Source organism: Mobula hypostoma, chromosome 1 (genome assembly GCF_963921235.1).
Source record: "Mobula hypostoma chromosome 1, sMobHyp1.1, whole genome shotgun sequence".
Taxonomy (NCBI): Eukaryota; Metazoa; Chordata; class Chondrichthyes; order Myliobatiformes; family Myliobatidae; genus Mobula; species Mobula hypostoma.
The window spans coordinates 25,458,726-25,482,637 of record NC_086097.1 but is presented as its reverse complement, the minus strand read 5'-3'; the positions used below and the strand labels follow the sequence as shown (position 1 = coordinate 25,482,637).

At 44.3% G+C, this 23,912-nt stretch overlaps 1 protein-coding gene across 6 annotated transcripts in view; it reads left to right on the top strand.

The window, feature by feature from the left end:
* LOC134344680 (centrosomal protein of 128 kDa) overlaps window positions 1–23,912 on the top strand; it is a 664,526-nt gene that overhangs the window by 274,972 nt on the left and 365,642 nt on the right. For all 6 annotated transcript variants that reach the window (XM_063044801.1, XM_063044787.1, XM_063044794.1 and 3 more), the window contains one exon: window positions 19,654–20,655. In XM_063044801.1, the coding sequence (XP_062900871.1) occupies window positions 19,654–20,655 (1,002 nt within the window). The remainder of the gene's footprint in view (window positions 1–19,653; window positions 20,656–23,912) is intronic.

The following is a 23,912-nucleotide window of genomic DNA, read 5'->3' as shown; positions in this document are numbered from 1 at the left end:
TCTCAATGCCTTTTTTCAAAGTGACAGCTATACCATTATGATGCTGACCACCTTCCCTTCCTGAATATAAAACTGCTTCACTAGTTGCTGCCTTTAGTCTGCTAGACCCTGTCCATCAGCTTTCACTGATGCCCAGTATATGTATGATTATGAAGACACGTAGTCCTCTTTTATTGTCATTTAGTAATGCATGCATTAAGAAATGATACATTATTTCCTCCGGTGTGATATCACAAAACACAGGACAAACCAAGACTGAAAAAAACTGACAAAACCACATAATTATGACATATAGTTACAAACAGTGTAACAATACCAGAACTTGATGAAGAAGTCCGTGAGCACAGCAAAGTTCAAAGTTTCTCAAATGTCCCACATCTCACGCAGACAGGAGAAGGAAGAAAAACTCTCCCTGCCATGCCGACCACAATCCGACTCTGAGTCATCCAAAAACTTCGAGCTCCGATCAGCTCTCCGACACCAAGTACTGAGCGCCATCTCTGTCCGAACGATTCGACCTCCTTCTCGGTCGCTGAAAGCAGGCAAGGCCGGGGATTTTGAGGCCTACCCTCCGAAAGATTCCCGAACACACAGTAACGACAACAGGGCGTTTCAGAAATTTCTCCAGATGTTCCTCTGTGCTTTCACGTCCATTCTCCATCAAATTAGAATTGTCCACGGCCCCTATTTAACAAATACAACATCATTTTTCACTGGAGAGCTGCACACACGCAGGTGCGCTGCCATCTTCTCCTCCCATAGGCTGTAACAATGCATTTCTGCATTTATTTGTGCTAGCTTGCGGTGTTGTATATGGTTCGAACCTTCCAAAAAACAATTTTGTTCTTGATCCTGGTGGTGTACAGGGCTTACTTCATTCTGAGGGCTTACTTCATTCCGATAGCTTCCTCTTGGTTTTCGCTACTGTTGGTCACGCAAATTCCAGGTAGAGACTGAGGAATACCTTTGCACAGAGATGTAGGATTCTTCATTGCTGTTTCTGTAAAAGCTTTTTTGTACCAGTCAGGATTGTTAGCCTTAAGCTGAACCCCCCAAGCCTGGAGAACTGGTGGACCATTCTTAGTCTGGCCTCTACCCTTTGACCTGTTTGGCATGGGCGACCCTACCAAGAGTCAAAGCACAAGGCCCTGACTCCAGCCAACATATCCTTCAGGTCACTGAGGTACACATGTCTCCAAACCATATGGCAAGACTGAGGCACATTTGTCTGTGTTTGGCCCATATTCCTCTAAACCAGGTGTTGCCAACATTTTTCATGCCATGGACCAAAACCATTAAGCAGGGGGTCTGTGGAATGCAGGTTGGGAACCCCTGCTCTAAACTAAGATTTGTCTAACCCTTCCCTCCTCCATAGCCCTCCATTTTTTTTATTATCCATGTGCCTATCTAAGAGTTTCTTGAATGTTCCTAATGTATCTTCCTCTACCACCACCCCTGGCAGGGCATTCCATGCACCCACTCTTTCTCTGAAGAATTTGCTTTTGTCATTTCCACTATACTTTCCACCAATCAGCTCAAAATAATGCCCACAACAGGAATTCTGCAGATGCTGGAAATTCAAGCAACACACATCAAAGTTGCTAGTGAACGCAGCAGGCCAGGCAGCATCTCTAGGAAGGGGTACAGTCGATGTTTCAGGCCAAGACCCTTCGTCAGGACTAACTGAAGGAAGAGTTAGTAAGACATTTGAAAGTGTGAGGGGGAAGGGGAGATCCAAAATGATAGGAGAAGACAGGAGGGGGAGGGATGGAGCCAAGAGCTGGGCAGGTGATTGGCAAAGGGGATATGAGAGGATCATGGGACAGGAGGTCCGGGGAGAAAGACAAGGGGAGGGGGAAACCCAGAGGATGGGCAAGGGGTATAGTCAGGGGGACAGAGGGAGAAAAAGGAGAGTGAGAGAAAGAATGTGTGTATAAAAATAAATAACGGATGAGGTACGAGGGGGAGGCGGGGCATTAGCGGAAGCTAGAGAAGTCGATGTTCACGCCATCTCATTTGGGGCCCCGGACAGTCCTTCCAGGTGGGGCGACACTTCACCTGTGAGTCGGCTGGGGTGATATACTGCGTCCGGTGCTCCCGATGTGGCCTTCTATATATTGGCGGGGCCCGACGCAGACTGGGAGACCGCTTTGCTGAACACCTACGCTCTGTCCGCCAGAGGGGGCGGGATCTCCCAGTGGCCACACATTTTAATTCCGCGTCCTGTTCCCATTCTGGCATGTCTGTCCACGGCCTCCTCTGCTGTAGAGATGAAGCCACACTCGGGTTGGAGGAACAACACCTTATATTCCGTCTGGGTAGCCTCCAACCTGATGGCGTGAACATCGACTTCTCTAGCTTCCGCTAATGCCCTGCCTCCCCCTTGTACCCCATCCATTATTTATTTTTATACACACATTCTTTCTCTCACTCTCCTTTTTCTCCCTCTGTTCCTCTGACTATACCCCTTGCCCATCCTCTGGGTTCCCCCCCCCACCTTGTCTTTCTTCCCGGACCCCCTGTCCCATGATCCTCTCATATCCCCTTTGCCAATCACCTGCCCAGCTCTTGGCTCCATCCCTGCCCCTCCTGTCTTCTCCTATCATTTTGGATCTCCCTCTCCCCCTCACACTTTCAAATCTCTTACTAACGCTTCCTTCAGTTAATCCTGACGAAGGGTCTCAGCCTGAAACGTCGACTGTACCTCTTCCTAGAGATGCTGCCTGGCCTGCTGCTTTCACCAGCAACTTTGATGTGTGTTGCTTAAAATAATGCCCCATTGATTTAGCTATTTCTGGGCTGGGAAAAGTTTCCAGCTAGGCACTCAATCTAAGTCTTTTGTCATCTTGTACATCTTTATCGAGTCACCTCTCATCCTGCTTTGCTCCAAAGAGAAAAGCCCTAACTTGCTCAACCTGTCTTCATAAGACATGCCCTCTAATCCAGACAGTATCCTGGTAAATCTCCTCTGCAGCCTCTCTAAAGCTTCCACATCCTTTCTATAATGAGATGTCCAAAACTGAACACAATATTCCAAGTGTGGTCTAACTGGGGTTTTATAGAGCTGCAACACTACCTTGTGGCTCTTGAATTCAATTCCCCAACTAATGAAGATCAACACAGCCCACATCTTCTTAATTACTCTATCAACTTTACTATGTACTTGTCCTGGTTTTTAAATATTGTAGGTACGTGAAAATAATAAATCATTGCTGGTATGGTCTTATGTGCATATAATGGCCTTAATAAGAAGTTTGGCATAAAACATTTGCTCAACATTGTCTATTTTCTGGGCAAACATCTTTCATGGTCCAATTATGTTGCTGTGTTTTTTGAGATAATACCTCAGTGGGCAACTGCTAAACATTGGAATTAGAGTCTTATTCTTTGCATCTGAACAGATTTTTGCATTTTCTATCTGTTTGGGGCTTGAGGAACAACAGGGCCTCTTTGGCTTCCTTGCTACAAATTAATTCCCCCCCCCACCCCGGGAAACTGATTAGTTATCAACATGTGTGGATAATTAATATTCTCTCCCATGCGGAATTTAGCCTGTAATTCAACGAATAAGAGCAACAATTACTTTAGCTGATTATTCTCATTATCCTCTTAGAGGGTGCTATTAATTTGTCATTAAATACATTATTCTTGGCTACAACTAATATTAGGAAAAGGAAAATCAAATTACTCGACACATTTGATGTTCTGCTGAGAGCCAAAATAAATATGAGCATGTGATGAGTAGTGATAAGTGGAAAAGACTCACCGGTCCATACAGGCTTTCAGACGCTGTTGGTGCCTTCTGTATCGTATATTATGATTCAGATGCTAGAATAATTAAACAAATTTCCAATCATTTGGGGAAATGGTTTCAAAGATGCAAGCAAACCTCACTGAGAATCAAGATCAAAGCATAATTTATTTCAGTGCTTTTTTGAAGAATTAAACCTTTTCTTCTAATCTACAGTGCTGTGCAAAGGTCTAAGGCACATATATAGAGCTAGGTGCCTAAGACTGTAGCACAGTACTGTAGTAATTTTATGTATTGCACTGTACTCTTGCAATAAAACAAAAAAAAATCCATGACGTACTTGAGTGATGATAAATTTGATTCTGATATGGGTCCCTATTGAGCGTTGAGAGTGGGAAGGGGGCAATAGTATGTTTACAAGTATCAAAGTACTTAAATGTCATTATATACAACCCTGAGATTCATTTTCTTGTGAGCATCCATAGTAAATCCAAGACACATAATACAATCAGTGAAAGACTGTGCCCAACAACAGGACAGACACCAACTAAAAAAGAGAACAAACTGCAAATACAAAAGAGAAAAAACATAAATAAACAAACAAACAAACAAACAAACAAGCAAGCAATAAATATCGGAAACATGAGATGAAGAGTCCTTGAATGTGAGTCCATAGGTTATGAAGTTATCCCCCTTGGTTCGAGAGCCTGATGGTTGAGGGATAATAACTGTTCCAAAACCTGGTGTGTGGGTCCTGAAGCTCCTGTGATTTAAGACTCAACTCAGTCAAATGGTGGTTAAAAGCTCTGTGGTTTTATTGTCCCTCTGAAGCTATGTTTAGAGCTCCAGTCTGGGTAGAAATGCCCGGTAGTTGGTAGGAATGTAACTAGGTAATAAACCAATTTACCAATTTAGATTTTAGACAATTGGGTTGTTTGGTAACATTTTTTATTCTCTCTGCATCAATTGAAAGAATAAGCAGGTGGCCTAAAGAGATCTGAGATCATAAGACACATGAGCAGAATAAGGGAATATGGCCCATTGGGTCTGCTCCATCGTTCCTTCATGTGTGATTTATTATCTTTCTAAATGCCATTCTCTTACCTTCTCCCCATAACCTTTGACACCCTTGCTAATAAAAAGCTATTGAATATACCCAATGACTGGCCCCCACAACCATCTGTGGCAATGAATTCAAGTTCAAGTGTATTGTCATCAAGTTTATTGCAAACCAAATGACACAACATTCCTCTGGACCATGGTACATCTACAATACATCTACTGTATCACACAGAGCACATATGTAAAACAAAATAATTAATCCAATATAATTCAAGATGCATTGAAGTACAAAGATTCACCACCCTCTGGCAAAAGAAATTCCTGCTCATCTCTGTTGTAAAGGGATGTTCTTGTATTCTGAGTCTGTGTCCTCTGCACTTCATGCAAATGTAGTTCCCTGGGAGACTCTGGGTCTCCCAGGACTCCACCATCTGGCATGAAGAACACAAAACAGCCATTTCACAAGATCACAAAACAAAGAAGCAGAAGTAGGCCGTTCGGCCCATCGAGTCTGCTCCGCCACTCCATCATGAGCTAAACTATTCTCCCATCTAGTTTCAATTTCCAGCTTTTTCCCCATATCCCTTGATACCCTGACTAATTAGATACCTACCAATCTCCTCCTTAAACACCCTCAATGATCGGGCCTCCACAACTGTATGTGGCAAAGAATTCCATAAATCTACAACCCTCTGGCTAAAAAAATTTCTCGTCATCTCTGTTTTAAATGGGTACCCTCTAATTCTAAGACTGTGGCCTCTTGTCCTGGACTCACCCACCAAGGGAAACAGCCTTTCCACATCTACTCTGTCCAACCCTTTCAACATGCAAAATGTTTCTATGAGATCCCCTCTCATTTTTCTATAATGAATACAGTCCAAGAGCCCAGAAACACTCCTCATATGTTAGCCCCTGCATTCCAGGAATCATCCTCATAAATCTTCTCTGAACTCTTTCCAACATCAGAACATCCCTTCTAAGATGGGGGGCTCAGAACTGCACACAGTATTCCAAATGAGGTCTCACCAGTGCCCCATAGAGCCTCATCAACACCTCCTCACTCTTATACACTATTCCTCTTGAAGTGAATGCCAACATAGCATTCGCTTTCCTGACTGCCGATCCAACTTGGTGGTTAACCTTTAGGGTATCCTCCACGAGGACCCCCAAGTCCCTTTGCACTTCCGAATTTTGAATTTTCTCCCCATCTAAATAATAATCTGCCCGATTATTTCTTCTTCCAAAATGTACAACCGTACATTTCTCAACATTGTATCTCATCTCATCCTATCTTATCATGCACCTAGAGGTATTTCATAACCTTGTCCTTGAGGATCCACTCCAATAACTTCCCAACTACCGATGTCAGACTAATAGGTCTGTAATTTTCTTTTTGCTGCCTCCCTCCTTTCTTAAACAGCAGAACTACATTTGCGACCTTACAGTCCTCCGGAACTATGCCAGAGTCCATTGATTCCTGGAAGATCATTTCCAATGCCTCCACAATCTCCAAAACCACCTCCTTCAGAACCCGTGGGTGCACCTCATCCGGTCTGGGAGACTTATCTATTCTTAGTCCATTTAGCTTCCCAAGCACTTTCTCTCTAGTAATCTTGACTGTACCTAATTCTATTGCCTGAGACCTCTGGTTATCAGGTATGTTGCTAATGTCTTCCACTGTGAACACTGATGCAAAATACTCATTTAGTTCCTCTGCCATCTCTTTGTTACCCATTATAATTTCTCCAGCATCATTTTCAATCGGTCCTATATCTACCCGTGTCACTCTTTTACTCTTAGTATCCTTTTTTATGTTAATTGTCAACTTCCTTTCATAATTCATCTTTTCTTTCCTAATGACTTTCTTAGTTTCCTTCTGTAAGTTTCTAACTTACAGTCCTCAGTTTTCCCACTAATTTTTGCTTCTCTTTTGCTTTTATTTTAGCCTTAACCTCTCTCGTTAGCCACATTTGTGCCATTTTTCCATTCATGATTTTCTTTTTTCTTGGAATATATTTTTCCTGCACTTTCCTTATTTCTTGTAGGAAATTCATCCAATACTGGTCTACCGTCCCTCCATCTAGCTTACTTTTCCAATCGACTTGGGCCAGTTCCTCTCTCATACCACTGTAATTTCCTTTGTTCCACTGAAATATCTGATACCAGTTTCTCCTTTTCAAATTTGAAACTGAACTCAATCATATTATGATCACTACTTCCAAGGGGTTCCATTACCTCCTGCTCTCTAATCACCTCAGGTTCATTACACAGCACCCAATCCAAAACAGCCGGTCCCCTAGTGGGCTTATGGACAAGCTGCTCCAAAAAGCCATCCCGTAGGCATTCTACAAACTCCCTCTCCTGAGATCCAGTACCTTCCTGACTTTCCCAATCCACTTTCATATTAAAATCCCCCATAATTATCTTGATATTTTCCTTCTGACACGCTTTTTCTATTTCCAGCTGTAACTTGTAGTCCACATCCCGGCTGCTGTTTGGAGGCCTGTATATAACTGCTATTAGTGTCTTTTTACCCTTGCCATTTCTTAACTCGACCCATAAGGATTCTACCTCTTCTGATCTGATGTCCCTTCTTTCTAGTGATTTGATATAGTTGCTTACCATCAGGGCCACGCCACCCCCTTTACCTACCTTCCCATCTTTCCTATACACTGTGTACCCTTGGTCATTCAGCTCCCAATCACATCCATCATTTAGCCGTGACTTGGTGATGGCCACAATGTCATATCTTTTAACCTGTAGCTGTACAACAAGGTCATCCACTTTATTTCTAATGCTGCGTGCATTTAAGTACAGTATATTTAGATCAGTATCTATTACCGATTTTGCTATATTTCTACTGCACAGCAAATTATCACAGCAAATCTATTCACCTGCCTGTCCTTCTTGCCATCTTTGCTGCACAGTATCCTTGACTTATTTCTATTTTCCTCTTCCTCGACCCTAACACCTTGGTTTTCTTCCCCCTGCCAACTTAGTTTAAACCCTCCCTAACAGCTATATTAAACAATCCCACCAGAATATTAGTACCCTTTGAGTTCAGGTGTAACCCATCATTTTTGTATAAGTCATACCTCCCCAAAGGGTCCGTCCGGGATGTCTCTGACCAAGTGCACAACATCCTGGTATGAGAGGGAATGCAACCAGAAATCGTGATACATGTTGGTACCAACGACATAGGCAGGAAGAGGGATGAGGTCCTGAAGTGTGAGTTTCGGGAACTAGGCAGAAGGCTGAAGAACAGGACCTCAAGGGTGGCGTTCTCAGGATTGCTGCCAGTGCTATGTGACAGTGATGGTAAGAATTGGAGGAGATGGCAGTTGAATGCGTGGCTGAGGAGTTGGTGCAGGGAGTAGGGTTTTAGATTTTTGGATCATTGGGATCTCTTCTGGGGAAGGTGGGACCTGTACAGATTGGATGGGTTACACCTGAACTCGAGGGGGAGCAATATCCTTGCAGGTAGGTTTGCTAGCATGGTTCAGGAGGGTTTAAATTAATTTGCAAGGGGGATGGGATCCGGAGCGATAGAGCAGTGAAAGAAGTGCATGGAGTAAAGCCAGATCTGACATATAGAGAGGTCTTGAGGAAAGAGAAGCAGAATAAAGGATGTAAAGGTAGTAAGGCGAAGGGCTAAAGTGTGTGTACCTCAATGCAAGAAGCATCAGGGACAAAGGTGATGAACTGAGAGCTTGGATACATACATGGAATTACGATGTAGTGGCCATTACAAAGATTTGGCTGGCACCAGGGCAGGAATGGATTCTCAATATTCCTGGATGTCAGTGCTTTAAAAGGGATAGAGAGGGCAGAAAAAGGGGAGGAGGGGTGGCCTTACTGGTCAGGGATACTATTACAGCTACAGAAAGGGTGGGTAATGTAGCAAGATCCTCTTTTGAGTCAGTATGGGTGGAAGTCAGGAACAGGACGGGAACAGTTACTCTATTGAGGGTATTCGATAGGCCCCCTGGTAGCAGCAGAGATACAGAGGAGCAGATTGGGAGGCAGATTTTGGAAAGGTGCAAAAATAACAGGGTTGTTATCATGGGTGACTTTAACTTCCCTAATATTGATTGGCACCTGATTAGTTCCAAGGGTTTAGATGGGGCAGAGTTTGTTAAGTGTGTCCAGGACGGATTCCTGTCACAGTATGTTGACAGGCCGACTGGGGTAATGCCATATTAGATCTAGTACTAGGTAACGAACCGGGTCAGGTCAGAGATCTCTCAGTGGGTGAACATTTGGGGGACAGTGACCACTGCTCCCTGGCCTTTAGCATTGTCATGGAAAAGGATAGAATCAGAGAGGACAGGAAAATCTTAAATTGGGGAAGGGCAAATTATGAGGCTAAAAGGCTAGAACTTGCGGGTGTGAATTGGGATGATGTTTTTGCAGGGAAATGTACTATGGGCATGTGGTCGATGTTTAGAGATCTCTTTGCAGGATGTTAGGGATAAACTTGTCCCGGTGAGGAAGATAAAGAATGGTAGGGTGAAGGAACCATGGGTGACAAGTGAGGTGGAAAATCTAGTCAGGTGGAAGAAGGCAACATACATGAGGTTTAGGAAGCAAGGATCAGATGGGTCTACTGAGGAATTTAGGGAAACAAGAAAGGAGCTAAAGAAAGGGCTGAGAAGAGCAAGAAGGGGGCATGAGAAGGCCTTGGCGAGTAGGGTAAAGGAAAACCCCATGGCATTCTTCTATTATGTGAAGAACAAAAGGATGACAGGAGTGAAGGTAGGACTGATTAGAGATAAAGGTGGGAAGATGTACCTGGAGACTGTGAAAGTGAGTGAGGTCCTCAATGAATACTTCTCTTCGGTATTCACCAATGAGAGGGAACTTGATGACAGTGAGGACAATATGAGTGAGGTTGATGTTCTGGAGCATGTTGATATTAAGGGAGAGGAGGTGTTGAGGTTGTTAAAATACATTAGGACGGATAAGTCCCCGGGGCCTGACGGAATATTCCCCAGGCTGCTCCTCGAGGTGAGGGAAGAGATTGCTTAGCCTCTGGCTAGGATCTTTATGTCCTCATTGTCCATGGGAATGGTACTGGAGGATTGGAGGGAGGTGAATGTTGTCCCCTTGTTCAAAAAAGGTAGTAGGGATAGTCCGGGTAATTATAGACCAATGTCTGTGGTGGGAAAGCTGTTGGAAAAGATTCTTAGAGATAGGATCTCTGGGCATTTAGAGAATCATGGTTTGATCAGGGACAGTCAGCATGGCTTTGTGAAGGGCAGATCGTGTCTAACAAGCCTGATAGAGTTCTTTGAGGAGGTGACCAGGCATATAGATGAGGGTAGTGCAGTGGATGTAATCTACATGGATTTCAGTAAGGCATCTGACAAGGTTCCACATGGTAGGCTTATTCAGAAAGTCGGAAGGCATGGGATCCAGGGAAGTTTGGCCAGGTGGATTCAGAATTGGCTTGCCTGCAGGAGGCAGAGGGTCGTGGTGGAGGGAGTACATTCAGATTGGAGGGTTGTGACTAATGGTGTCCCACATGGATCTGTTCTGGGACCTTTACTTTTCGTGATTTTTATTAACGACCTGGATGTGGAGGTAGAAGGGTGGGTTGGCAAGTTTGCAGACGACACAAAGGTTGGTGGTGTTGTAGATAGTGTAGAGGATTGTCGAGGATTGCAGAGAGACATTGGTAGGATGCAGAAGTGGGCTGAGAAGTGGCAGATGGAGTTCAACCCAGAGAAGTGTGAGGTGGTACACATTGGAAGGACAAACTCCAAGGCAGAGTACAAAGTAAATGGCAGGATACTTGGTAGTGTGGAGGAGCAGAGGGATCTGGGGGTACATGTCCACAGGTCCCTGAAAGTTGCCTCACAAGTAGATAGGGTAGTTAAGAAAGCTTATGGGGTGTTGGCTTTCATAAGTTGAGGGATAGAATTTAAGACTTGTGATGTAATGATGCAGCTCTATAAAACTCTGGTTAGGCCACGCTTGGGTACTGTGTCCAGCTCTGGTCGCCTCACTATAGGAAGGATGTGGAAGCATTGGAAAGGGTACAGAGGAGATTTACCAGGATGCTGCCTGGTTTAGAGAGTATGCATTATGATCAGAGATTAAGGGAGCTAGGGCTTTACTCTTTGGAGAGAAGGAGGATGAGGGAGACATGATAGAGGTGTACAAGATACTAAGAGGAATAGGTAGAGTGGATAGCCAGCGCCTCTTCCCCAGGGCACCACTGCTCAATACAGGAGAGCATGGCTTTAAGGTAAGGGGTGGGAAGTGTAAGGGGTGGGAAGTTCAAGGGGTTATTAGAGGAAGGTTTTTTACTCAGAGAATGGTTGGTGCGTGGAATGCACTGCCTGAGTCGGTGGTGGAGGCAGATACACTAGTAAAGTTTAAGAGACTACTAGACAGGTATATGGAGGAATTTAAGGTGGGCGGTTATATGGGAGGCAGGGTTTGAGGGTCGGCACAACATTGTGGGCCGAGGGGCCTGTAATGTGCTGTACTATTCTATGTTCTGTGTTCTGTATTCTAAAATAGATCCCAATGATCCAAAAATTTGAAGCCCTGCCCCCTGCACCAGTTACTTAGCCACACATTCATCTGCTTAATTCTGCTATTCTTACCTTCATTAGCGCGTGGCTCAGGCAGTAATCCTGAGATTATTACTCTGGAGGTCCAGCTTTTCAATTTTCTTCCTAGTTCCCAGTAATCTTCCTTCAGGACCTCCTCTCTTTTTCTGTCTATGTCATTGGTACCAACACGTACCAAGACTTCTGGCTGCTCGCCCTCTCTCCTCAGAATACTCTGGACCCGATCTGAGACATCCCGTACCCTGGCACCAGGGAGGCAACACACCATCAGGGTATTCTTGTCCAGCTCGCAGAATCTCTTCTCTGTTCCTCTCATTATAGAATCCCCTGTAACTACTGCATTTTTCCTTGTTCTCTTGATCACGGCACTGGGCAGAGTGCCAGAGTCCCGTTCGCTGTGGTCTTCCTGTCAGGTCAACCTCTCCAACAGTATCTAAAACGATATATCGATTTCTGAGGCGGACTGTCACAGAGATGCTGTCCACTATCTCTATATAGGTATAATCAATCACCTCCTCACTTTCCCTAATTAGCTGAAGGTCATCAAGTTGCAGCTCCAGATCACTAACATGGTCCTTAAGGAGCCTCATCTCAATGGACCTGGTGCAGATGTAATCCTTGGGGAGGCTGGGAGTCTCCCAGTGTCCCCATATCTGGCACTCCATGCACAACACTAATCCTAGATGCATACCTCTAATGCTACTGTTATTACTAAATAAATAAACCTGTAACCTACCCCTTTACTATGAGACTCATTGGTCGCAGGAAGTCTCTTCCTGTTTCCGCCTAAGCCCATTGAGCCAAAGCCCTATCACCCTGCACCCTCTCACTCCGTTGCCAGCTCCGACGCTGCCTGCTTGATATGGCGGTGTTCTTTTTAAGCCTTGCGCGCTCTGAGGTCACGCGCCTGCACAGTCGTGCCTCTTTTATCCCAAGTAGTTAAAAAAAATCTGAATTTTCTCCCGAAAAACAGCAACTTACTCCGCTGCCTGCTTGCTGTGAATCGGATAAAGAATGTTGAAGATTGCTTCCCTTTTTAAGCCTTCCGTGCTCTGAGGTCACGTGCCTGCGCAGTCGTGCCTCTTTTATCCCATTTGCTACACTAGGTACAGTAAGAGAGAAAAAAAGGGAACCTTAATAGAAGCTTACCCAGAGCTAACGCCTCTTTTGAGCTGAAGCCTCCTTTGAGCCAAAGCCTGACACTCTCACCACTGGCCTACTCCCAACAACGGCTGCCCCGCTTGTCCCTTCTGTACTTTTAAATAAGCATCACTGACTTGCAAGAAACTTTGTTGCTGTAGCCTGCTCCTGCTGCTGATTGGGCCACTGGAATGGACTACAATGGACTTTTTTGTTTTATTTGTTTTCATTCTTTTATAATTTGTTAATTTGTTTTTCTTGCGGATGTTGTGTATCTGTCGTTGCGTGTCTTTGATACTGCTGCAAGTTAAGGTTTTCATACGTGTGCTTATGCATATGACAACAAGCTCAACTTTGACTTTCACTGTGAGTGTCTTGTTAGTCCTCCATATAACTATTCTTTTATGTCCAACTTCTACAAATTCTAATAATAGAAGTTAAATAATTAACTTGTTGGGCCTCCAGAAATAAATGTAGTTTGATCAGACAGCCTCAGAGATTGAGTATGATCTTCTGCACACAGTTACCTTCAGAATGCAAATGCTGAAGCCATCATATTATTCCTCCTCTTACTCACATTTCATACCGTAGTCAATTGCTAATTTATTCATTCACAGGATCAAAGTTCAAAGTAAATTTACTATCAAAGTACATATATGTATAAAGTATATCTATCTATCTATCTATATGTTACCATGTACTATCTTGAGATTCATTTACTTGCTGGGATTTACAGGGAAATAAAGAGAACAGAATTTATGAAAAACTATACTTAACAAATTCTGACAAACATCCAAGATACAATGGGGAACAAATGGTGCAAATTATAAATTCAAAACAACGTGAATACCAATACTGATGCCTATTGACTGTTTCTAATTTGCCCTGAACTGGGGAAACAGTTCATTGACCATAAGACACAGGAATATAATTGGGCTATTTGGCTCATTGAGTCTATTCCACCATTTTATCATGGCTGATTTAGTTTTCCCTCTCAACCCCATTCTCCTGCCTTCTTCCCGTGACATTAGATGCCCTTACTAATCAAGAACCGATTAACCTTCACTTTAAATATACCCAGTGACTTGGCTCCACAGTCTCCTGTGGCAATGAATTTCACAGATTCAGTACACTCTGATTAAAGAAATTCCTCCTTATCTCTGTTTGAAAGGGATGTCTTGTGTTCTGAGGCTGTGCACTCTGGTCCTAGACTGTCCCACTGTTGGAAACATCCTCTCCACGTTTAGGTCTTCCAATATTCGATAGGTTTCAAACACATTGATCACACATTGTCCAGACTAGAGAAGGATAGCTGATTTCCCTTCTCAAAGGAAATTAGTGAACCAAACAAAATGCTGGAGGAACTCAGCAAGCCAGGTGGCACCCATGGCAAAGAGTACAGCTGATGTTTCAGGCCGAGACCCTTCAGCAGAACTGGACAAAAATAGATGAGGAGTAGAGTTAAAAGGTGAGAGGAGGTGAGGAAGAAACACAAGGTGATTGGTGAAACCGGGAGGAGGAGGAGGGGTGAAGTAAAGAACTCAGAGGTTGTTGGTGAAAGAGATACGAGGCTGGAGAAGAGGAATCGAATAGGAGAGGACAGAAGGCCATGGAAGAAAGAAAAGGTGGGCAGGAGCAGCAGAGGAAGGCGATGGCCAGGCAAGAAGATAAGATGAGAGAGGGAAAAGGGGATGGGAAATGGTGAAGGTGGCAGTGGGGCCATTACCAGAAGTTTGAGAAATCAATATTCATGCCATCGGGTTGAAGGCTACCCAGATGAAATATAAGGTGTTGTTCCTCCAACCTGAGTGTCGCCTCATCGCGACAATAGAGGAGGCCATGGATAGACATATCAGAGTGGGAATGGGATTGGGAAGTGGAATTAAAATGGGTTGTCACTGGGGGATCACTCTTTTTCTGCTGGACAGAATGTAGGTGCTCAGTGAAGCTGTCTCCCAATCTACATTAGATCTCACCAATATGCAGGAGGCCACATCGGGAGCACCGGACACAGTATATGACCCAATAGACTCACAGATGAAGTGTAGCCACATCTGGAAGGACTGTTTGGGGCCCTGAATGGTAGTAAGGGAGGAAGTGTAGGGGCAGATGTAGCACTTGTTCTGCTTGCAAGAATAAATGCCTAGAGGGAGATCAGTGTGGATGGATGAATGGACAAGGGAGTTGTATAGAGAGCAATCCCTGTGGAAAGCAGAAAGTGGGGAGGTGGTGGGAGTGGGGGGAAGGTGTGCTTGGTGGTGGAATCCCATAGGGGATGGTGGAATTTCCGGAGAATTATGTGCTGGACGCGGAGGCTGGTGGGGTGGTAGGTGAGGACAAGAGGAACCCTATCACTGGTAGGGTGGCGGGAGGATGGGGTAAAAGCAGACGTGTGAAATGGAAGAGATGTATTTGAGGGCAGCATTGATGGTGGAGGAAGGGAAGCCACCTTCTTTGAAAAAGGAGGACACCTTCTTCGTTATGGAATGAAAAACCTCATCATGAGAGCAGATGCAGTGGAGACGGAAGAACTGAGAGAATTGAGAGCACTGTGTCTGGTGCTCCCGGTGACAGCCGGCATAGATTGGGAGACCACTTTGCTGAGCACCTATGCTCCACCCGCTGGAAAAAGCGGGATATCCCAGTGGTCACCCATTCTAATTCCACTTCCCATTCCCATTCCGATATGTCTATCCATGGCCTCCTCTACTGTCGCGATGAAGCCACACTCAGGTTTGAGGAACAATGCCTTATATTCTGTCTGGGTATCCTCCAACTTGCTGGCATGAACATTGATTTCTCAAACTTCCGGTAATGGCTCGCCCCTGCTTTCACCATTCCCCATCCCCTTTCCCCTCTCTCACCTTATCGCCTTGCCTGGCCATCGCCTCCCTCTGGTGCTCCTCCACCGCTTTTCTTTTTCTGTGGCCTTCTGTCTTCTCCTATTGGATTCCCCCTTCGCCAGCCTTATTTCTCTTTCACCTATCACTTTCCCAGCTCTTTACTTCACCCCTCCCCTTCCCATGATTTTCCCTTCCCTCACCCCACCTTTTAGCTCGACTCCTCATCCTTTTTTCTCCAGTCCTGCTGAAGGGGCTCGGCCTGAAACATCGACTGTGCTGGCTGGCCTGCTGAGTTCCTCCTGCATTTTGTGTGTGTTGCTTGGATTTCCAGCATCTGCAGATTTTCTCTTGTTAGCGAACCAAAAGGAGTTTTATGACAGTACAGTATAGTTGTAATTACTGAGACAAGCTTTTTAAAAAAATCTATGTGGTAGGGAGAAAGCAATGTCTGACTTAGCAATATTTCAGTGGAGTAAAGGAAGTTATAGTGGTATGAGAGAAGAGCTGGCCAAAGGAAATTGGAAGGAGATCCTGGCAGGGATGACACTAGAGCAGCAATGGCATAAGTTTCTGGGAAAATTGAAGAAGGTGTAGGATAGATGTATTGCAAAAATGAAGAAATACTTAAATGCAAAATAGTACATCTGTGGCTGACGAGGGAAGCCAAAACTAATGTAAAAGCAAAAGAGGGCACACAACTAAGCAAGAATTAGTGGGAAGACAGAGGATTGGGAAGTTTTTAAAATACTGCAGAGAGCAACTAAAAGAATCATTAGGAGGAAAAAGGTGAAATATGAAAGCAAGCTAGCAAACACTATCAAAGTGGACAGTAAAAGCTTTTTCTTTTATTTTTTTTACATATTTGAGAGATGAGAGTGGATGTAGGACCACCAGAAAATGAGGCTGGAAGAAATAATAACGGGGGCCAAGGAGATGGCAGATGGCTTAAATTAGTATTTTGCATCAGTCTTCACTGTGGAAGCACTAGCAGTGTGCCAGATTTTGAAGGGTGCCAGGGAAGAGAAGAGAGTGCAGTTACTAGTACAAGGGAGAAGGTGCTCAAAAAGCTGAAAGACCTAAGGGTACATTAGTCACCCAGACCAGATGAACTGCACCCTATAGTTCTGAAAGAGTTAGTGGTAAAGATCGTGGAGGCATTAGTAATGATCTGTCAAAAATCATTGGGCTCTGGCATGGTGCCAGAGGACTGTAAAATTGCAAATTTCACTCCTCTCTTTAAGAAAGGAGGAAGGCAGCAAAAAGGAAATTATAGACCAGTTAGCCTGACCTCAGTGGTTGTGAAAATGTTGGAGTCAATTGTTAAGGATGAGGTTAAGGAGTACTTGGTGACACAGCACAAGATAAAACAAAATTATGTTCCCCTTAAGGGAAAATCTTGCGTGACGAACTTGTTGGAATTCTTTGTGGAGATTACAAGTAGGATAGATAAAGGGGATGCAGTGGATGTTGTATAATTAGACTCTCAGAAGGCCTTTGACAAGGTGCTACATATGGGGCTGCTTACTAAGTTAAGAGCCCATGGTATTACAGGAAGGTTACTAACATGGTTAGAGCATTGGCTGATTGGTAGGAGGCAGCAAGTGGGAATAAAAGGATCCTTTTCTGGTTGGCTTCCAGTGACTAGTAGTGTTCCGCAGGGGTCGGTGTTGGGACCACTTCCTTTTATGCTGTATGTAAATGTTTTAGATGATGGAATAGATGGCTTTGTTGCCAGGTTTGCAGATGATACAAATATTGGTGGTGGGTCAGGTAGTGTTGAGGAAACAGGTAGGATGCAGAAGGATTTAGACAGATTAGGAGAATGGGCAAGGAAGTGGCAAATGAAATACAATGTTGGAAAATGCATGGTCATGCACTTTGGTAGTAGAAATTAATGTGCAGACTATTTTCGAAATGGGGAGAAAATCTAAAATTCTGAGATACAAATGGACTTGGGATTCCTTGTACAGAATACCCTGAAGGTTAACTTGCAGGTGGAGGCGATGGTGAGGAAGGCAAATGTAATGTTAGCATTCATTTCAATAGGTCTAGAATACAAGAGCAGGGATGTGTTGCTGTGGCCTTATAAGGCACTGTTGAGGCCTTACGTAGGCTCCTTATCTAAGAAAAGATGTGCTGGCATTAGAGATGGTTCAGAAGAGGCTCACAAGGATGATTCTAGGAATGAAAGAGCAGGATGTGATGCTGAGGCTTTATAAGGCACTGGTTAGGCCTCACCTTTAGTATTGTGAACAGTTTTGGGATCCTCATCTCAGAAAAGATATGTTGGCATTGGAGAGGAGATTCACAAGAACGATTTCTGGAATGAAAGGGTTATCATACAAAGAACGTCTGATAGCTCTGGATCTGTACTCGCTGGAATTTAGAAGGATGAGGGGGGAATCTCATTGAAACCTTTCGAATGTTGTAAGGCCTAGACAGAGTAGATGTGGAAAGGAAGTTTCCCATGGTGGGGGTGTCTAGGAAAGAGGGCACAGCCTCAGGATAGCGTCCATTTAAAACAGAGATGCGGAGAAATTATTTTAGCCAGAGGGTTGTGAATATGTGGAATTTATTACCACAGGCAGCTATGGAGGCCAGGTCGTTGGGCGTATGTAAGGCAGAGCTTGATCGGTTCTTGATCGGACATGATATCAAAGGTTACAGGGAGAAGGCCGTTGGGTGGGGCTGGAGAAAGGATCGGCCATGATTGAATGGTGGAGCAGAGTCAATGGTCCAAATGGCATAATTCTGCTCCAATGTCTTATGATCCTATGGTGATTGTAAATACTGCAGCAATGGTGGGATTTGAACCCATAGGTTTGAATTGATGATCTCTGGTCCAGAACTCTGGCTGTTGGTCCTGTAATTTAACTATAGCACTTTTGTATCCCAGTCCTCAGCTGGGAATGCTTGACACCTCATTGGTGATCACTTTGTCAAGCTGTGGTTCGAATGTTATGCCGAGGATCAAACCGGACCATTGTCAAACAGCAAAGGCACTGCTCGTAAAGGAATGATTGTTTTCATTAAAGTTGCTTTATTGCTTCTCCTCTAGTAACTGCAATATGTGGATTTAAAGATTTCAGATTTCTTATTTTCTATTTAAGTGGAATTCCACTTTGGCATTCCAGATTCAAGATTGTTTGTCGTTCATCAGTACACAAGCTTAAAGGAGAACGAAAGGATTGTTACTCTGGATCCGTTGTAACATAAAAAACATAATAAGCTTAAAGAGTACAAGAATTATAAATACAAAAGATAGGAAGGTGTTGATCAGCTGGACGGCTTGGGGGAAGTAACTGTTTTTGAGTCTGGTCATCCTGCCATGGATGCTGCGTTGCCTTTTCCCAGATGGGAGAAGGACAAACATTCCATAAGCACTATGGGTAGGATCCTTCAAGATAATACTGGCTGTTTCTGGCACCTTCTGTTTTTTATGTCCTTGATGGGGGTAGGCTGGTGCTGATGATGAGTTGGGCAGTTTTATCAACCCATTGTAGAGCCCGGGTAGTTACTTGCTAAAATCGGTTCCTCTGGCTGGAGGACCAGATTTCCTCCAAGTGTATCTGTCCAGTGCAACGTTTTCACAGTTTTTAAATAACAAGTCGAGCTTCTTCAGGCTGATTTTGAAGTTAACTCTGAAGTGTTTCCTTTGCCCACCAGAGGCTAAAATGTGATCACTTGAGTCAAGTATGATGTTCTCCTAAGAGATTGTCTATCGGTGGATCCTCAGGTAGCTGTAGAGGGCAATCCAGGATCCACATATTCTGGTGCAGTCTGGGCACAAGTGAGTGGTGGCAGCTGTAGTGGTTGTCCATTTCTTCTTTCGCAGCTTCCGCTTGTTCTCTGCAGCACAGTGGAGGTTGTTCTCATATAGCACCGTTCCCCCTTGAACAGATTTCTTCCAGGTGTATCCATTGAGTGCAATGGCTTCTTCGTTTTTAGATATAATATTGAATTTCTTCAGGTTGATTTTGATGTCAACTTTGAGGCATTTCCTTTGCCCACTAGAGGCTCACTGATATACCTTCAACTGAGAGTAAAGGATCTGTTTGGGAAGACCGAGTTGGGCATCACAAGTATATGACCTATCACACTTGGATATGCTGTTTATGTTGGCCTCCTCCAACATGCTGGTGTTGGTGCGTCTGTCCTTCTAGCTGATCCTTAAAATATTTCATCACGGATATTCAGATGCCTGAATGGGTAGTTGCTATGAGTTGCTGCCAGCTGGAAGCAGTATACTGATGACATTTTTTTGTTGTGTCCAAAGGTTCTCAGCTCAGACCTGGCGAAGAGAGAGAAACAACAGCTGAGGATGTTGAACCAACTTCAAGAAATCCAGAAATGTTATGAAGACTGCATGCAAGATCGTAAATCTACAGGTTTGGAAATTGCGGACTTATCCCGTCAATTAAAAGAGTCTAATGAAGAGGCTGAAAGATTCAGGACTCAGTGGAAAGAGGTCGAACTCCTTCGACAGGAGAGTGAAAAGAGGAGGGATGAATTGAAGATAAAGGCTCAGGAGTCCATCAGACAGTGGAAAGTGAAATGCAAGAAATTGGAGCGTGACGTGGAGAGGCAGAAGGAGGCTGTCGATCAGTGGATGGAACAGCATAACCGTGTGAGTAAAGAGAAAGATGCGCTCCAGGGGCAACACGATGCCTCCTTGCAGCAGATGGAGAGCCTCCGTAGGGAGCTCAATGATATCATCTTGAAACGAGTGCAGCAGGAAGAGGACATCCGAAGGAAGGACGTGGAGCTCAATGAGCTGAAGTCGAGGCTGCTGCACCTGGACGGTGAACTGCGGGATGCCAGGGAGTGTGTACGCAAGCTGGGTGCCGACGTGCATGAGGAGTGCATGTTGCACACTAAGGCCAAAGAGGAGAAGCAGCAGCTCGTGGAGGAACTGATGATGCTGAAGGATCAGCATGAGAGAGGCCAGGAGAAGCTCTTGGAAATGCAGCAAACAATCACCGAGCTGAATACCATTCGATCTGAGCTCAGTGCTAAACTGACTCAAGAAGAGAGCTCTAAGAAGGAGATTAAGAAGAGACTCTCAGAATCCCAAGTGAGGCATACCCTGGCCCGGGAAGAGATTGATTCCTTCAGCAACCAGCTGAAGTTGGAGAAGGATGCTCACAAAAAGGAACTTGCGGATGTCAAATCAGAGATGCAGAGTCTAAGAAATAAGCATGAGAAGAAAATGCAGGAAGTACTTAAGCAAGTTCAAGAAGAACAGGATAAACTAGAAAATACCATCAGTGCATTAAAGGTAAGGGCAATTATTGGTGAAAGAAGAAAAGGAACAGTGTTAATATTTCAGGTTAGTGGTTCTTAAGTAGAATTTCAGGTTAAAGTATTCATATTGCAGTATGAATACTTTTAACAGTGGGAAGGATGGATGGAGAGTACAAAGGGACTGTTATGTTAGGGTTGAGAACAAGGTGGTTCAGATGATACAAGACTTCTAGAGCTCTCTAGTTCATAGACTACTCCTCCTCCCACTCTGCTTCTACTAATGAACCACTCCATGCTCACACTTTCTCCATCTCCATCGCATCTGTTCAGGTGATGAGAATTTCCAGTCAGTACTTCCAAGATGTTTTCCTTTCTTCTTCACCAAAGTTGGCAGGGCTCTCAGCTGCATCTCCTCTATCTCCTGCACATTTTCTCTTGCCCTCTTTCCTCCCAGTTAGAACAATAGACACACACACAGGATGCTGGTGGAACTCAGCAGGTCATACAGCATCTAAGGAAGGGAATGAATGGTTGATGTTTCAGGTCAAGGCTGAAAGATCGATGGTGACCTATTCCTCAGTTTTTCTCTGTCTACAATTGTTGCCTGCCTTTCCAGCATTATTTTAAGCCCTCTTGTTTCTGATTCCAGCAGCTGCTGTGTCCTGCCTGTCACAAATATGGAGACATAGCATACAATTGCACAGAAACAAGAGTCCATACTGACCTGATCTTCTGCCTAATCCCACTTACCTGCGCTTGGACTATATCTCTCCAGATCCTCCCACCCACGTACCTATCCAAACTTCTCTTAAATGTTGTAATTGAACCTGCATCTACCCTTTAAGCTGGCAGCTTGTAACACACTTACACCACCCTCTGCGTGAAGACGTTCCCCCTCAGGTTCCCTTAAATATTTAATCCTGTGGGCATGCTGTGTTGGCACTGGAATATTTGGTGACACTTGTGGGATTCCCCCAGCACACCCTTAGGCTGCTTTAGTTGTTAATGCAAATAATGTTTTTCGCTATATGTTTCAATGTACATGTGAGAAATAAATTAATCTGATCTGCATTCACCCTATCTGTACCTCTCATAATTTTGTATGGTTCTAGCATGTTTATTTGTTTTTCTTTAATACTCTCTCTAATTTCCATTATTAATCCTATAAAAATGTCCCAAAAAGCATTTAGTCACTCAGTATTGGTCCTCACTCTAATCCAGAAATCCGCTTTGGTCTCTTCATCCTCCCCCACCCGGCACCGATTGTGAAAACATGCTTGTTTTGGCACTTTTTCAGTTGTGTGGGGTCACTGACTTGAGATGTTAACTCTTTTACTTCCTTCACAGAAGCTGCCTGACTTGCTGAGAATTGCCAGCACTTTGTTGCGATTTCTGATTTATAGCATCTGCAGTTGTTTGATTTTCAAGAGAATTTGATTTTGGTTTTTTTTATGGCACGGTTTCAGAATAATCAGATAAGTCCTTCATTCGATCAAATTTTGGGGAAAAAGTCAAAGAAATCATTTACGCTGTGTCTGCAGGATATCTCAGAACAGTTTATGGCTGATAAAACACTTTAAAACACAGCAGCAGGATTAGAGCATTCAGCCCCTCAGACTGGTTTTATCGAAGTGAAGACCTTGTACCCAGCACAAACGGACTGCTGGAGGAACTTAGCAGGTCGAGCAGTATCTATAGAGGGAAAAGGAATTGCCAATGTACCTGATATGTCTTGCCTGTGCATCCAGCCTATTGTTTTCCACAACCTCTCCCAACTACGACGTGATCCCACCTCCCAATGCACTTTTCCCTCCTTACCTCTTTCCGCAGGGATCTCTGCCTATGTGACATCCCGGTCTGCTCATCCCTCTCCACCTGTCCTACTTGCACTCGAGTAACTCTCCCCTGTAACCACAAGAGGTGTAAGATCTGCCCCTATCTCTCCTCCCTTACCACCATCCAGGGCCCTAAACAGTCCTTCCCGGTGAGGCTACTTTCACATGCATCTCCTCTGGCCTTACGTATTGCATTTGGTGCTCCTGGTTTTATTTTTTTAAGTTTATTTAAAGATACAGCACGGAAAAAGCCCCTCTGGCCCATTGAGCCACACCACCCAGCAAGCCACCTATTTAATCACAGGACAATTTACAATGACCAATTAATCTACTAGCTGTTACGTCTTTGGATTGTGGGAAGAGACCAGAGCACCAGGATGAAGCCCATGTATTCATGGAGAAGATGTACAAACTCCCTACAGATTGCACTGAAATTAAACTCGCAACTCCGAAACCCTGAGCTGCAAATAGTGATGTAGCTTCCTCTACATCAGTAAGGCTGGGTGCTTCACCCTGCACCTATGTTCTGTCTGTTGTGGCTATCTGGATCTCCCAGATGCCAGCCATTTTAACTCCTCCCCATTCCCACACTGCATGTCTGTCCTCGGCTTCCTGTACTGTCAGGATGAGGTTAAATGTGAACTAGAGGAACAGCACGTTGTATTCTGCCTCGGTAGTCTATCATCTTGAACATTAAAGCTTGAACATTAGATTCTTCAACTTCCAATAAATTGCGCCCTGCCAGTCCTTTTTACTCTCTCAGTCTTTCCCTTTTCAGCTCCCCTCCTCCTCCTCTTCCCATTGGTTTCCCTCCCCAACTACTACCCTCTGCCTTCCCCATCTCCCTGTCTTGAATCCATGCTCTGCCTTCCTTTGTGATAAGATTCCAGCCCCTTATCACTTCCAGCTATCACGTCCCAGCTTCTGTTATTCTCACTCTCTCCTCCCCCCATCTGCCTATCACCCTTGCTGTCAGCTGGATTCATCTGTCACCTGGCAACTCTTGCTTCACCCCATCCCCTCATCGCTTTATTCTGGTTATCACCCTTCTATCTTTCAGCCCAGATGAAGGGTCTTGACCTGAAATGCTGACTGTCCATTTCCCTCCATAGCTGCTGCCGTACTCGCAGAGTTCCTTCAGCTTTTTATGTGGAGTTCCATATGCTTGTTGCTCCATATTCTAGCATCTGTTGTTTCTCGTATCTCCAGTTTGTCCTTAATTGAACAAGAAACTGTCAAGCTTTCAATTATTTATTTTATTAACAGGCTCGTCTGGTCCTTCGAGCCACGCCACCCAGCAATTCCCAATTTAACACTAGCTTAATCATGGGACAATTTACAATAACAAATTAACCTACCAACAGGTAAGTCTTTGGACTGTGGGAGGAAACTGAAGCACCCGGAGGAAACCCACACGGTCATGGGGAGAACATACAAACTCCTTACAGACAGCAGC